Raw genomic sequence first — 12,411 nt, 5'->3', positions numbered from 1 at the left:
AGTGTTTTTCTTCTTGTTATATCCTTTCTTCTATCGTCTGTATTATATTATTTTCTATAATTTAATATTTTTTAATTGCCGAATTACAACGGGGTGTATACTATACCTGTCAGCACTGTGAGAATCAGTTAATGAGAACATTGATGTGACGTACAGCACATTTTCCTATCATTATTCCAACCTGCAGTATAAGCTTTAACTACCAGTTAGGCTGACTGTGGATGAATTTCACACCTGTCTTGTGCCCTAAATGTACCAATTTTCTTCAGCTCAGACCCCTGCTCCTCATGCTGCTGGCCATGCTGTCAGCCAGCATTCCTGCCCATGGGAAGGTGATCAAGCCTGGGCTCAAGCCAGAGAACATCTTCAAGCAAGCATCTGCTGGATGCCTGACCCAAACAGACTCAAAATTCCCCCAAACTGTGAGAGTCAACCTCAGCATGAGCAACATGAACCAGGACACCAAAGCCAGTCCGGATGTCAGCAGCCGCTCTCTGGCTCCGTGGGATTACAGGTATGATCCCTGTCCTTACAGCCTGGAAAAACACTGGAAGCCCTGGACAAGAAAAATGGTTTCATCTCTATTTTCAGTGCTTCACAGTCGAGAGATTTTGGAAATATGAGGGTGTCCACAGTCCCTATAATCCTCTTTGAAAGAGAACCAGTACAAAAAGCAGCACAAAACAAACGCATAGCCTAGGCAATATATAGAAGGAAAAGCAAATGACTTCTATAATTTAATTAATTTGTGTACTGGGGCAAGCTTTATCTTCAAAAGCATTCTTTACCTGAAACATCATAAAAAAATACCTCAGGGGGTTAATATTGCACCAAATTCAATGGTGGCTTAATAACACCAGCATTTCACATTTTGGGGAGGAACTGAAGGCTTTGGGCTCTGTTAGTTGCAGTGACACGTTGGGAAGCTCAAATCGTTTCTGATCAGTCTTTCAAAATCAGTGCCTTCTTGAAGCAAGTCCTTTGCAAAGGCAGTTGCATGCAGCCATGCATTTAAAAACATCCAGTATTTAGTTACTTACATTTTATTTCTGAAAAACCTGGGGTTTTGGAGAATCTGCTGTCCCTCCGTAGGAAATATACCCCAGGATGCACAGGTTCCCGAGCTGGGAGCCCATAGTTATCCAGACTATCATGCCTTTGGATTCAAATACTCCCTTTCCTGCCAACCCCCAGGATCGACGAGGACCACGACCGCTTCCCCCGGCTGATCGCGGACGCCGAGTGCCGCCACTCCCGGTGCGTGACTCCGGAGGGGCAGCTGGACCACAGCCTCAATTCCGTCCCCATCAAGCAGGAGATCCTGGTCCTCCGCAGGGAGCAGAAGGGCTGCCAGCAATCCTACAGGCTGGAGAAGAAAATAATCACCGTGGGCTGCACGTGTGTCACCCCCTTGATCCAGCACCAGGCCTGAAGGGAGACAGAGGGGCAAGGAACTACAGAGAATTTCCTTGCATGGAAATGAAAAAGGCTGATCCAGCCTCCAAAAAGCTGAATCAAGCCATAAAAATTAACTAGAATACATCAGAATGTACTGAAAAATAGGCGTCTTGGTTAAAAAATTTAATGTTTTCCCCCCAAAAATCTTGAACTCCACAAATTCAGAACCATGACACCTCCACGTGCTGGGCTGCAAAGTAATGGGAACTCTACCCATCTTTAGTTTACACTTTGAAATGTCTATTTATATAAATCTATTTATTCTGGTGGAAAAAATGGTAATAATGTATTATCCTAATATATTTTTTTTAAGTATTAAGGTAATGTTTATTTATCTTTGTGTAATAAAAAATAAGTGGAAAAATTCTTTGGTATTCTCCTTTCTTTCTAAAGAAGTCTTCTTGATAAGGCAAGAAATCACTTAATCATGACCATAAAGAGATTTACATGATGCTAAAGCCTCAAATTCTCTTGGTAACATCTACCTCTGCAGCAGTAGAACGTAAACCCCACGGAAAAAAAATTAGGGAAAACACCATTTTACCAATAGAGAAGCTAAGATACCTGGAGGAAAGTAATTTATAAAGTGGCACCCAGGAGATTCACGTTAAGGACAGACAAGCAAAAAAATTTCTACTGGGTAACTACCCACTTATCCACCAAATTATCCGACTGGAAAAGGATTTTTAAAGATGGATTCAACACAATACTTCTTTGGGGTAAGAAACTCCAAGAAGCTCCCTCTCCTAAAACAGCGATTGCATTTCCACTGCTGAGCTTTAACTTTGCTCCAGCATTATCTGTGAATCTCAGCCCAGCGCGTTTCAACCTATTTCCTGTGGAGCAGAGACACCACCTGGGTACACCTGGGGAAGCTCACGAGAGTCAAGCAGGTGACTGAAGCAATTAACCACCTCTTGCTGATTGCAATCATAATTTTCTCTGTGTTCATGTCCTTCCAGTACGTTTTCAGAGCTTCAAATATGGAGCACCCTGACATTGCACTTCAGCTGCGGTCAGATGGGGTTTGCGTGGGTGGGTGTCTGGCAGAGCAGGTGGGTTTATTTAAAGCACACTTGGGTTAAAAGCGCTCCAATGAACATGTTCCATGTTTCAGAGGGCAAGGCTGGCTGGTGAAGATGTGGGCGTTTTGTTTGCTGCTGTCTCAGGGAGGTGTGGCCCTGCTCAGGCAGTGGCAAAGTGCCACTGGCAAATGCAACAGCAAATACGGAACTTGTAGAGATGCAGAGCTCGGGGCTGAGAGTCCCTAATGAGTGGGAGAGTCCTCTCAGGTGAAAGCATCTTCTCCAGATCCAGCTGTGACCATCCCAACTTTTGCTACTGGGGCTTATTCCCTCCGGCTGTTCCAGCGAGCCGAAACCCTCCCTAACCTACTCCAGGTGAGTCAGCCTGTAACCTAAACCCACAGCACAGCCACACCATTCCTTGACCTGGCAGATAAGCAGCGGACCAAGGAAACACTGATTAACTCAAACTGATCTCAGTACCTGCAATCACAACAATGAGCTCCTGCCCACACCTTTAGTTACCTTCAAACATTGATATAGCTTTGCCCAAACATAGGAATCTAGGAGTGCGTATGATCCTAATTTAGCTAGTTTCTGATCTTATCTCCAGTTATTCTTCCTTAAGGAAGCCCCTTTCTTCTCCTGCAGGTCCTGAAGTTTAACCCAGCTGACTATCCCACAAGTATTAAGCATGTGAACAGATTTCAAAAAAAAAAACCAAAAAAACACCCAAACCAAAACCATCAAGGAATGGTCATCCTTCGAGGTTTTCAAAGATTTATATAAATATCAGTCTAGAAAGATTGAAACAGAACTGATTTCTTTGATGTTTAGATAATCTCTCACTGTCCTACCACTCCTAGAAGGAGTTTTGTCAAATTGTCTGCAATTAGCCCAAGTAACTTCTAACAGTTAAAATCACCAAAAGTCCAACCCTTTCTTCCCTGGAAGTCATGTGCCACTAGCTGGAGTTGGCACATGTATAATGGGGACTGGAAAGTGCTGAGAGAGCTATGCTGAGGTGGAAAAACTCAGAACCAGATCAGAAAGAGCTGACACAGCTGGAGAGTTGAAAAGCCAACAGTTTTCTGCTGACTGACTTCACAGAGCATCATCATGGAATAGTTTGGGTTGGAAGGACCTTAAAGGTCATTTAGTTCCGTCCCCTGCCATGAGCAGGGACACTTTCCACTACCCCAGGTTGCTCCAAGCCCCATCCAACCTGGCCTTAGTGAAGATTCCCCAGTCTCCCTTCCACCAGCATGGTTTTTGTTCAACCATTTACCAACCCAGCTAAATCTGTGCCTTAGGACAGAACTAATTTTTATTTATTTGAACAACTTTGTGCTCACACCTACAGGCTGCCTGGGTGTTCTACATGCTCCTGCAGAAGCATTTAATAGGTTAATTTATCACCCAGATTGATGGGGCCAGAAGACTGTTTTCTTTACTACTGCAAGTTCTCTCCTAACTCCCGGCACCATGAGCCAAGAGATTTCCCTTCACACTGCTGTGTTCACTTGGAAAAGTGTAGAATAATCCCAAACCAATGCACCCTGACAAGGGTCACCTCATCAGTGTCCTTATTTTTCTACAATCAATAATGATCACAATGAGAGACCAAAGAGAGTAGAGCTCCTCTTTCACCCATGCACAGCTCTTATCTGTTTGAGGTTTAACAGGTAAAGTTTGTTCCTCCTTGTTTTCAAGAGTTTCAGTGAAAATTTCTGCTAATTAGCTGCTTTTAAATGATATTGTCATTGGAGGGAGGGGGGCGGAATTGCTGCAAAACCCTCTCCAACATAAAATTTTCCAGTCCAGCACTGCTCCCCATCTCTATTTCATGTCAGTTTGCAGAATCTGAGCAGCAGTGTCTTGGCAACCTGTGAGTAAAACGCACCAGAAAGGGAAGTTTGAGATTGGATTTTTGCAGATAATCATGCTCATCGTTGCCACTTATCAAAGTAATCTGGGTAGAAACCAGATGCTTGTAAAAGGTGCTGCAGATTCAGCTGTAACAAGGCCAAGAACACAAGTTTCAGAAGTCTGAAATAAAAAGCCACTCTGAAAAATTATGAGGTCAAGTTAGAGAGGAGATAAACCATATGTGTTCATTTACCAGAACAGGGAACCTTTATCATGATACAAATATATCGTGCTTACTGAGAATGCAGATAAAACACAAAACATGATGGTTTGTACTGATTTTACTCATAGAAAGGTGTGCCCAGAAAACGGTATTCTGTCAGTCCATAAGCCCCAAGGAGAATCAAACATATTTTTAATATTTTGTTAAAGTTATAGAAAAAGGTAGAAAAGCTGAGCAATTTTTCTGGAGGAAGAATAAATAAAAAGTTACACCAAAAGCAAGAAGGGATTTCTCTGAAGAGATAAGGACCTGAACCTGCTTCCACTATCTAGCCCTGGAAGTATGGGGAATAATTAGAAAATATGAAAAACATTTTTAATCCTAGAATACCCTGAGTTGGAAGGCACCCACAAGGATCGTCAAAGTCCAGCTCCTGGAACTCCTCTTTGTGAGCAGCAAAGGCAGGAAATGCAGTTTATGTCTGGTGCTGAGCCTGGCTGGCATCTTCTCAGCTCCTGACATCCAGCACCAGCACATGTCCCATGCCCACCAACAGCTCTGGCTCTGCCAAGCAGTACCAGACAATCACAGACATTTTAAGCAGGTTTTGGGGTTTTTGTCACTGCCTTGCAACAGTGCTGTAGAAAATGCAGAATCAGCCCACTCATTCTTCTTGAGCACAAGGTTAAAAATAATATCAAAGAAGTAAAAGGAAGAAGGGCATGGAGATAAAAGGAGATTGTGGAATTATAGAATGGATTGGGTTGGAAAAGACGTTAAAGATCATCCAGTTCTATGGATGATCTGGACACCTTCCTCTATCTCAGGTTGCTCCAAGCCCTGTCCAACCCGGCCTTGGACACTTCTAGGGATGGAACAGCCACAGCTTCTCTCTGCCAGTGCCTCACCACCCTCACAGGGAAGATCAAGGCAAGGCTCCTGTTTTGGAGGTGATGGTGACATGGGAGCAGGTTTCTGGTCTGGTCTCTCGGGCCATATCCAGAACTTGCAGCTGATAGAGGAACTCACCCCATCATATATACCCATCATGTTGGCACCAACCCACAGATCCCCACAGGACTGACCAGAAAATTGTTCTTCCAGAGAATTTCTGGACTGATCAGAAAATTGCTCAGCACCTCAAAATTTTGTCTGTAATATCAAGCTCCCAATAAACCATGTCAGCTTCCAGTCTTTCCACCCATTAACCCTCTGACTTACCAAACAGAAAATTCTTGGGGTTTTTCAACCTTTTAGCTTGCAACCTTTGCATTCTTTATGCATTTAATTTTGCACACTTTCCAAAGCAATGGTTTTTGTGGAACAGGCTGCCGTGGCCCGGAGTCCCTTTTAACACTCCCAGGAGCACCTGCCTGTGGTCAGTGGTCCAAAGAGGCCAGAGATACTTTCTGGCCAATACATTCACAGGTCACAGCATGGGTCTGGGAGGAGGCATCTACCTGTGCTAACATCGCTGCTGTGCCCCCCAGCCCATGGTAATGCAACAGGGGTCTGAACTGTGCTCCATCCAGCATCCCGTGGGAGCTGCTACAACAGGATCAGCTGCCAGAACACACGGCCAAGGGGAGCAGTAAGCAAGGAACAAAGGTAGGAGGTTAGTGAGAGGAAATCAGAAGAGAAAAGGAATAGGAAAGGCCAAAAGGCTCAGATACCAACCTGTTACTGGAGGCTGCTTAGCCCAGCAGGTTGCAAGAAGACACTGGGCACTGTTGCTACACCTCCAGCTGTGTCCTCTCCTCCTGGTAAAACAACCCAGTCCCTGGAGGCTGCTCCAAGCCACATTTCAGAGCCAGAGATGCCCAGCTGGGCACGCACGATCTGGGTCCATTGCTGCAGAGGGAACAAACCAAGCAAAGCCTTTAGCAAAGGCTGTGAACTGCTCTTGCTCTCAGTGGTGATATGACTGTACTCTTTACAAGAAGCATAAATTTGTTTGTCGTGGTCTCTGATTCACAGAATCACAGGATGGTTTATGTTAGAAGGGACCTTAAAGATCATCTAGTTCTAGCCCCCAAATTAATAGATTGCTGGTAGTGAAAGCCAGCACCCAAAAAATAACCAGGCTTGTATTTACAAGCAGCTGCACTCTAAGAACGATGCCATTAGGAGGAAACAAACCCCAGGTACGGGCAATGCCTCCCTGAGTGGTGTGTGGTTTGCAGCTGAGAGCTCTGCCTGCAAAACCTTATGACCCATGGGCGAGACTTCCTTAATTAGCCTGTGTATTTTCCTAATTAGCTACTTCATTATCCGTCCAGTTAGGACCACTCTTAGGGTAAGCTGGTGGGTGTTTAGGAGCATCAGCACAGGGCATACACTGCCATGAACCCAGTGTCAAACTAATTATGACTGAGAGGAGAAACGCAGGGCAGTTTTCTCCCTGAAAAACAAGTGAGGGCAGCCCCACAAGGCAGGTTTGTGGAGAGAAGTAGGTCAGGAGTAAGAAGCAGGTTGCGATTTCCTGGTCAGCGGTTACTGTAAGAGGAAAGCAGGAGACGCCTCCCTGGGCTTGCTCCGCACCACATGAAGAGCTCAGTGGTCATAACGAAACAGCTGCTGCCACAAATGAGTGCAGATGTTTGCAACTGAATGAGAAAGGTACCCACGGATTGTTGAAGTGACTCCCAGTGTCCCACGGGGCACAAAACACACCTGACTCAATAAAAAGCACCAGAAGAGTCATCACAGAGTCATAGAATCATGGAATGGTTTGGGTTGGAAGGGAACTCAAAGACCATCGCATTCCACCCCCTGCCATGGGCAGAGGGACACCTTCCACTATCCCCGGTGTCCCAAAGCCCCATCCAACCTGGCCTTGAGTCATTTAGGCCCAACAACTTGCCTGGCCCACGCTGGGGAGGAAACCAAGGTCTACCTGCACCAGGTGGATCTAACTTAAAGTGGTTTCTGTGCAGTCAAAATGAAATACAAGAATGCTTGCACAGGTTTGTCCTGATTTAAATGAAAAAGGAAATACAGGCTTAAAACCTCCCCCAGAAGAAACCGAAGTCAGAGGTCTGAGAGCCTGCCCCAGTTCTGGGTGAAAGAGGAGCAATGTCAAAGAAAGCAACATTGCAGTAGTTTGATAAAACAGTAAATAGTTATAGAATCATGGAACATCCTGAGGGACACACAGGGATCATCCAGTCCAACTCCTAAACAGTGAGCTGTGCCAGGCTGTGCTCCTTGTGCAGCTAAGGCAAGGAAAGGGCAATTCCTCCGTTCCTAAGGCAGGACAGCTCAGCTCAGCGGGAAACCACACCCTGCAGGCACAGCTCCTGGTTCCTTGGTGTCCAGCGATCCTCATCCACCACTTTAATCCCAGCACCTGTGAATTACCTGGCTAAGGGGCAGTGAGATGAAGCCATCTCACATCTCCCTGCATTCCTGCTCAGCCAACTATTCAGCTGGGGGAGGAGAAGGTTGCTTATAGGGATGTTACCTTGCCTGGAACAGGATAGAACAGGCCTTTCCGAGCTCTCGTGAACCATCCCAAATTCCAGCTGCAGCCCTGGGATGTGATATCTCCTGTCTTTTTTCCCCACCATCCCTAGAGACAACCCCAAAGGCCTAGAGAACCTTGTTCCATTGCCACTACTGCCTGCAGAACACCCCTTCGCTGCTTTCAGCCTCTTCTTTGTGTCTTTTCATCTGTTTAGGCTGCAAGTTCTCTTCTGCTCCCTCTTACTCATTTCACTGCACCGGAAAACGCCCGATCTGTGCCAAAATCTCTCAGTGCTACCACAGCACAAACCCATTCTCTGTGTCTGCTGTCGTTCTGAGCTATCATAAAAAAACATCTTTTAAAATAAAATATTATTTTTATTCAGCAGATAAGTTATTTAATAAATACAGATTAAATGTATCAATCTTTTTTATACTCTGAGCGCACACAGATCCATAAATACCGCCATAAATAGAAGACATAAATAGAAATATAGATATCTGTTGGGTCTTTAACATTTTAACACTCAACAAAGTGGACTCAAGTATCTCCCAAAATGTTCTGCAATAAATCAATCTCTGTTCCCACGGACAAGCAGTGACACAAACCCAGAGTGTGCTGACAAGCAGGCCTGGTGGCACCAATGTCTGACTGACACCAGTAATATCCCAGAGAGCAGGGATGGCCAGAGAGGGAAAGGAGATAGGGATGAGGAAGGGAGGGAGGGAGGAAGAGAGGAAAGGAGAGAGGAGGCATTTTTTATGGCAGTGGTGGTGGGCATATGTTCAATTAGGGCAATTTACTGCCAAGAACAACTTTGGAAACTATAATTAATTTGATTCACCAAACTGATATAAACCACAATGAAAAATAAATTTTGAACAGCACTGCTTTACCCTCTCACTGCTTGGGGCCACAAACAGAACTCTTCCTCCCCTCCATCACCAGCTACCAGTGATTCCCATCCTAAAATCCATACATGAACAACAGCAAGAATCACGACTTTCAGGAGACAATTTGCTCAGAATTGGAAGGGGAATGGTGTGTGGAATTCCTGGGACGCGAGGTGGGCGGCTGTGGGATTTCACCAGCGGGATGTTTATGGGAGATACTTCCTCTTCCCAATGTTGCCTTCCCTAGACATTCCTCCTAGGACTGGTGCTGGATGACCGGAGTGACACAGGTGCAGCCCACGGTGATGACCCTCTTCTCCAGGTGGTAGGAGTGGAGGCAGCCGCGCTGCTCCCGCCGCAGCACCAGGATCTCCTGCTTGATGGGCACGGAGTTGAGGCTGTGGTCCTCCTGCCCCAGGGGGCTCACACAGCCGGACAGGCGGCACCGGGCATCGGCAATCACGCGCGGGAAGCGGTTGGGATCGTCATCCAGGCTGGGAATGGGGACACAAGACTGATTTATGCACTTGGACAGCATCATTTGGCAGGATCTCCTTGTTTATATCTCCATCATCTTATTTACCTGTGCGTCCTCACTATGAGACACAAAGGATTTCCCTGTCCTCAACGTTTTCACAATGATTTCCCAGAAATGGAATCAGCACTGGAGGGTAATATTGCTGTATCATTCTTTAGGAGCTGATGAATGGAGTGGGCTGGGTTAAATAATATAGAACCCACTACTGGCCTATTAATTTTTGTTTGGTTTTAATTTCAGCATTTGGAAGTTTCTTTCTGTTAGGAAAATGTGAAATTACAATGTGCTCCCATCATTCTTTTTCTAGAGGAATAATTAATTTCATAATTATTTCAACCCCATGCAATGCTACAGGCTTGGGGCAGAGGGGTTGGAAAGCTGCTCATAGGAGCTGGGGAAGGGTCTGGAGCACCAGGAGAGGCTGAGGGAGCTGAGAAAGGGGCTCAGCCTGGAGAAAAGGAGGCTCAGGGGGAACTTCTGGCTCTGCACAACTCCCTGACAGGAGGGGACAGCCAGGGGTGGGGGGAGTCAGGCTCTGCTCCCAGGGAACAGGGACAAGAGAAAATGGCCTCAAGTTGCCCCAGGGGAGGTTTAGATTGGATATTAAGAAAAATTTCTTCCCTGAAAGGGTTATTAAGGCCTGGCACAGCTGCTCAGGGAGATGGCAGAATCACCATCCCTGGAGGGGTTTAAAAGCTGTGTGGATGTGGCACTTGGGGACATGGGTCAGTGGTGGCCTTGGCAGTGCTGGGGGAATGGTTGGGCTCAATGACCTTAGAGGGCTTTTCCAACCTAAATGATTCTGTGATTGATAAAGTGACAAGATAATTTGAAACCATTCCAATGACATCCCTTTGCACTGCAAACAGTTTCTCTTGGAGAAATCCCACCCAACATCGAAACATCAGCGTGTGTCAAGAAATGTTTGCAATATTCACGGGACTCTGGGCACATACTGAGAACAAACCACCACACAAAACCATCTGTGGCACTGCCCTCACAATTTAGAGAATAACTGAGCAGTTACCTGTAATCCCAAGGAGCGAGGGACCGGTTCCTGATGTCATGGACCATCCTAAAGGCAGGGTCTGAGCTGCTGATACGAATGTCAACTTTCACTGTTGTGGGGTATTTGAGATCCTTTTGGTTCAGGCAACCTTCACTCAGCCTCGCAGAGGCACCAGCCTTTCTGTGGGGTAAGCTCTTCACAGTGAGGGCTAAAACCAGCACCAAAACCAGTGATCTGAACTGGGAGAGAGAAAGGTGTCATTAATTCTGCCCAGCCAGGAATGAGAGAGCACAAAGAGCCAAGTCTTGGTTAGACTGGACCACCAATGGACCGTCTTCATACTTATATTTGTGTGAAATGGGCCAAGATGAGCAAATAGCACAATGGTGCTAATGAAACTCATCATAACAGATGCTAAACCCCGATTTAAATTCTGATTCATCATTGATTCTGCACCAAGAAGAGCATCTCTCCAACAAGCTATGAAGATCCTGCTCTGCAGTCACACAGCACCGTCTTATCGTCTAAAAACTGGGGTAGGGACTCAGCTGACTCTGCTTAGGCTTAAAACCTTGCCCAGCCACAGCTTCTTCAGGACCATAAAAATTGGCCACCCACAGCCATCTGCTGGAAATACCCCTTTTCCCAAGAAAATCTGGGGTTCTTGAGCCATTTGCAGTAAGCAGAGTTTTAGTAAATAATAGAGTCACAGAATATCCTAAACAGAAAGGGAACCACGAGGATTTGTCAAGCCCAGCTCCTCAAAAGAAGACAAAATAAAAGCAGGGTTTTTAAGGAAGTCAGGAGCTGACAGTGCTGCAAATGCTACCCAGGTTGAAATTCAAACGCATAGATACCCACAGTAAAATTTCAACAATTTTGATAACATGCTGTCTGCAAAAAGGGCTCTGCCAATCCCACGTCAGCAGCGCTGATGAACAAGAGATAAATAAATAATGGATAGTCCACCACACCCTTGTCACTCAATCACCAAGCAGCTGCATCAGACACACCCAGCATCCCAGTCATCTCCCAGCAAGACCAAAAGGGTTTTCTGTACAAATCAGGGGATCTGCATTCTGCTTTCTCTCATGCTGCAAATCCATCTTATTCCTTTATATTGAATATAATTACTTACCAAAGCAGAGCTGGTGAAAGCCATGGTAACCTCCCTGCTGCTTTGGGTGGATGTCAGGGCGACAGGACACGAGAGTTCTCCTTCTCTGAGACCCTTTCAACCCTGCTTGTGTCTCAGAGCTAGTTGTGCTCTCCATTTTATAGCAAAGCTCAGGCACTGCCACCCTTTCCATTGCAGCACAGCTGGCTTACCTGACCCAAGGTTAGGAGCTGATATTGCAATTTTTAGCCCACTTCCTCCCATCTACCTCCAAAAAAGGGAAGGGCAGATGCTACTACCAGCATCCCAAATCAGCCAATACCATTTATTCAGGCAGATCAAGAGATAAGGAAAGAAAAATAGAAGAAAACCCCAAACTATTCAGGGAGTTGTTTTTTTTTACTCCTTCCGACCCCCTCTTTCTAATTATAGTGTTCTTTCACCACAAACAAGTGTGGATGCACTACCACGTGCCTCAAACAAACCCAACAGCAGAGATCAGCTAGCTGCAATTCAGGCACCCAACAAGGGCTTCAAAATGAGGGCAGGACATGGAACTTCACCATTTAACCTCCCTTCAACTGCACAATCCACCCCCACCTCATCTTAGGGATCCCTGTGTCCTGCAGGGACCAGGCAGGGGAAGAATAGGTGCCATGGGGAACTCCTCCTGGGAAATCTCAGGGCACCAGGAGCTGGGATGCCTTCCCCACTGGGGTGACACATTGTGCAGAATTCTGAAAACTCATACACGCCCTGTGAGGGCCCTGACCACCTTCACTGGCCTTGGCCACCATCACCAGGAGCCCCATT

At 46.0% G+C, this 12,411-nt stretch overlaps 2 protein-coding genes across 2 annotated transcripts; one reads left to right on the top strand and one right to left on the bottom strand.

Moving 5' to 3' along the window:
• The first annotated feature begins 278 nt into the window (after positions 1 to 278).
• IL17A (interleukin 17A) lies at positions 279 to 1,493 on the top strand. Its single transcript, XM_048299087.1, has 2 exons — positions 279 to 514; positions 1,195 to 1,493. The coding sequence occupies exons 1-2, from the start codon at positions 288 to 290 to the stop codon at positions 1,430 to 1,432; spliced, it is 465 nt and encodes a 154-aa protein (XP_048155044.1). The 5' UTR covers positions 279 to 287; the 3' UTR covers positions 1,433 to 1,493.
• A 6,936-nt stretch (positions 1,494 to 8,429) lies between these two features.
• Positions 8,430 to 11,853, bottom strand: LOC125323338 (interleukin-17F-like). Its single transcript, XM_048298191.1, has 3 exons — positions 11,620 to 11,853; positions 10,500 to 10,720; positions 8,430 to 9,428 (listed from the first exon to the last, which is right to left on the bottom strand). The coding sequence occupies exons 1-3, from the start codon at positions 11,641 to 11,643 to the stop codon at positions 9,191 to 9,193; spliced, it is 483 nt and encodes a 160-aa protein (XP_048154148.1). The 5' UTR covers positions 11,644 to 11,853; the 3' UTR covers positions 8,430 to 9,190.
• Between the last annotated feature and the right edge of the window lie 558 nt (positions 11,854 to 12,411).

Source organism: Corvus hawaiiensis, chromosome 3, assembly GCF_020740725.1.
Source record: "Corvus hawaiiensis isolate bCorHaw1 chromosome 3, bCorHaw1.pri.cur, whole genome shotgun sequence".
NCBI lineage: Eukaryota > Metazoa > Chordata > Aves > Passeriformes > Corvidae > Corvus > Corvus hawaiiensis.
Note: the sequence above shows the minus strand (reverse complement) of the source record. Positions and strands in the feature narration are given on the sequence as shown.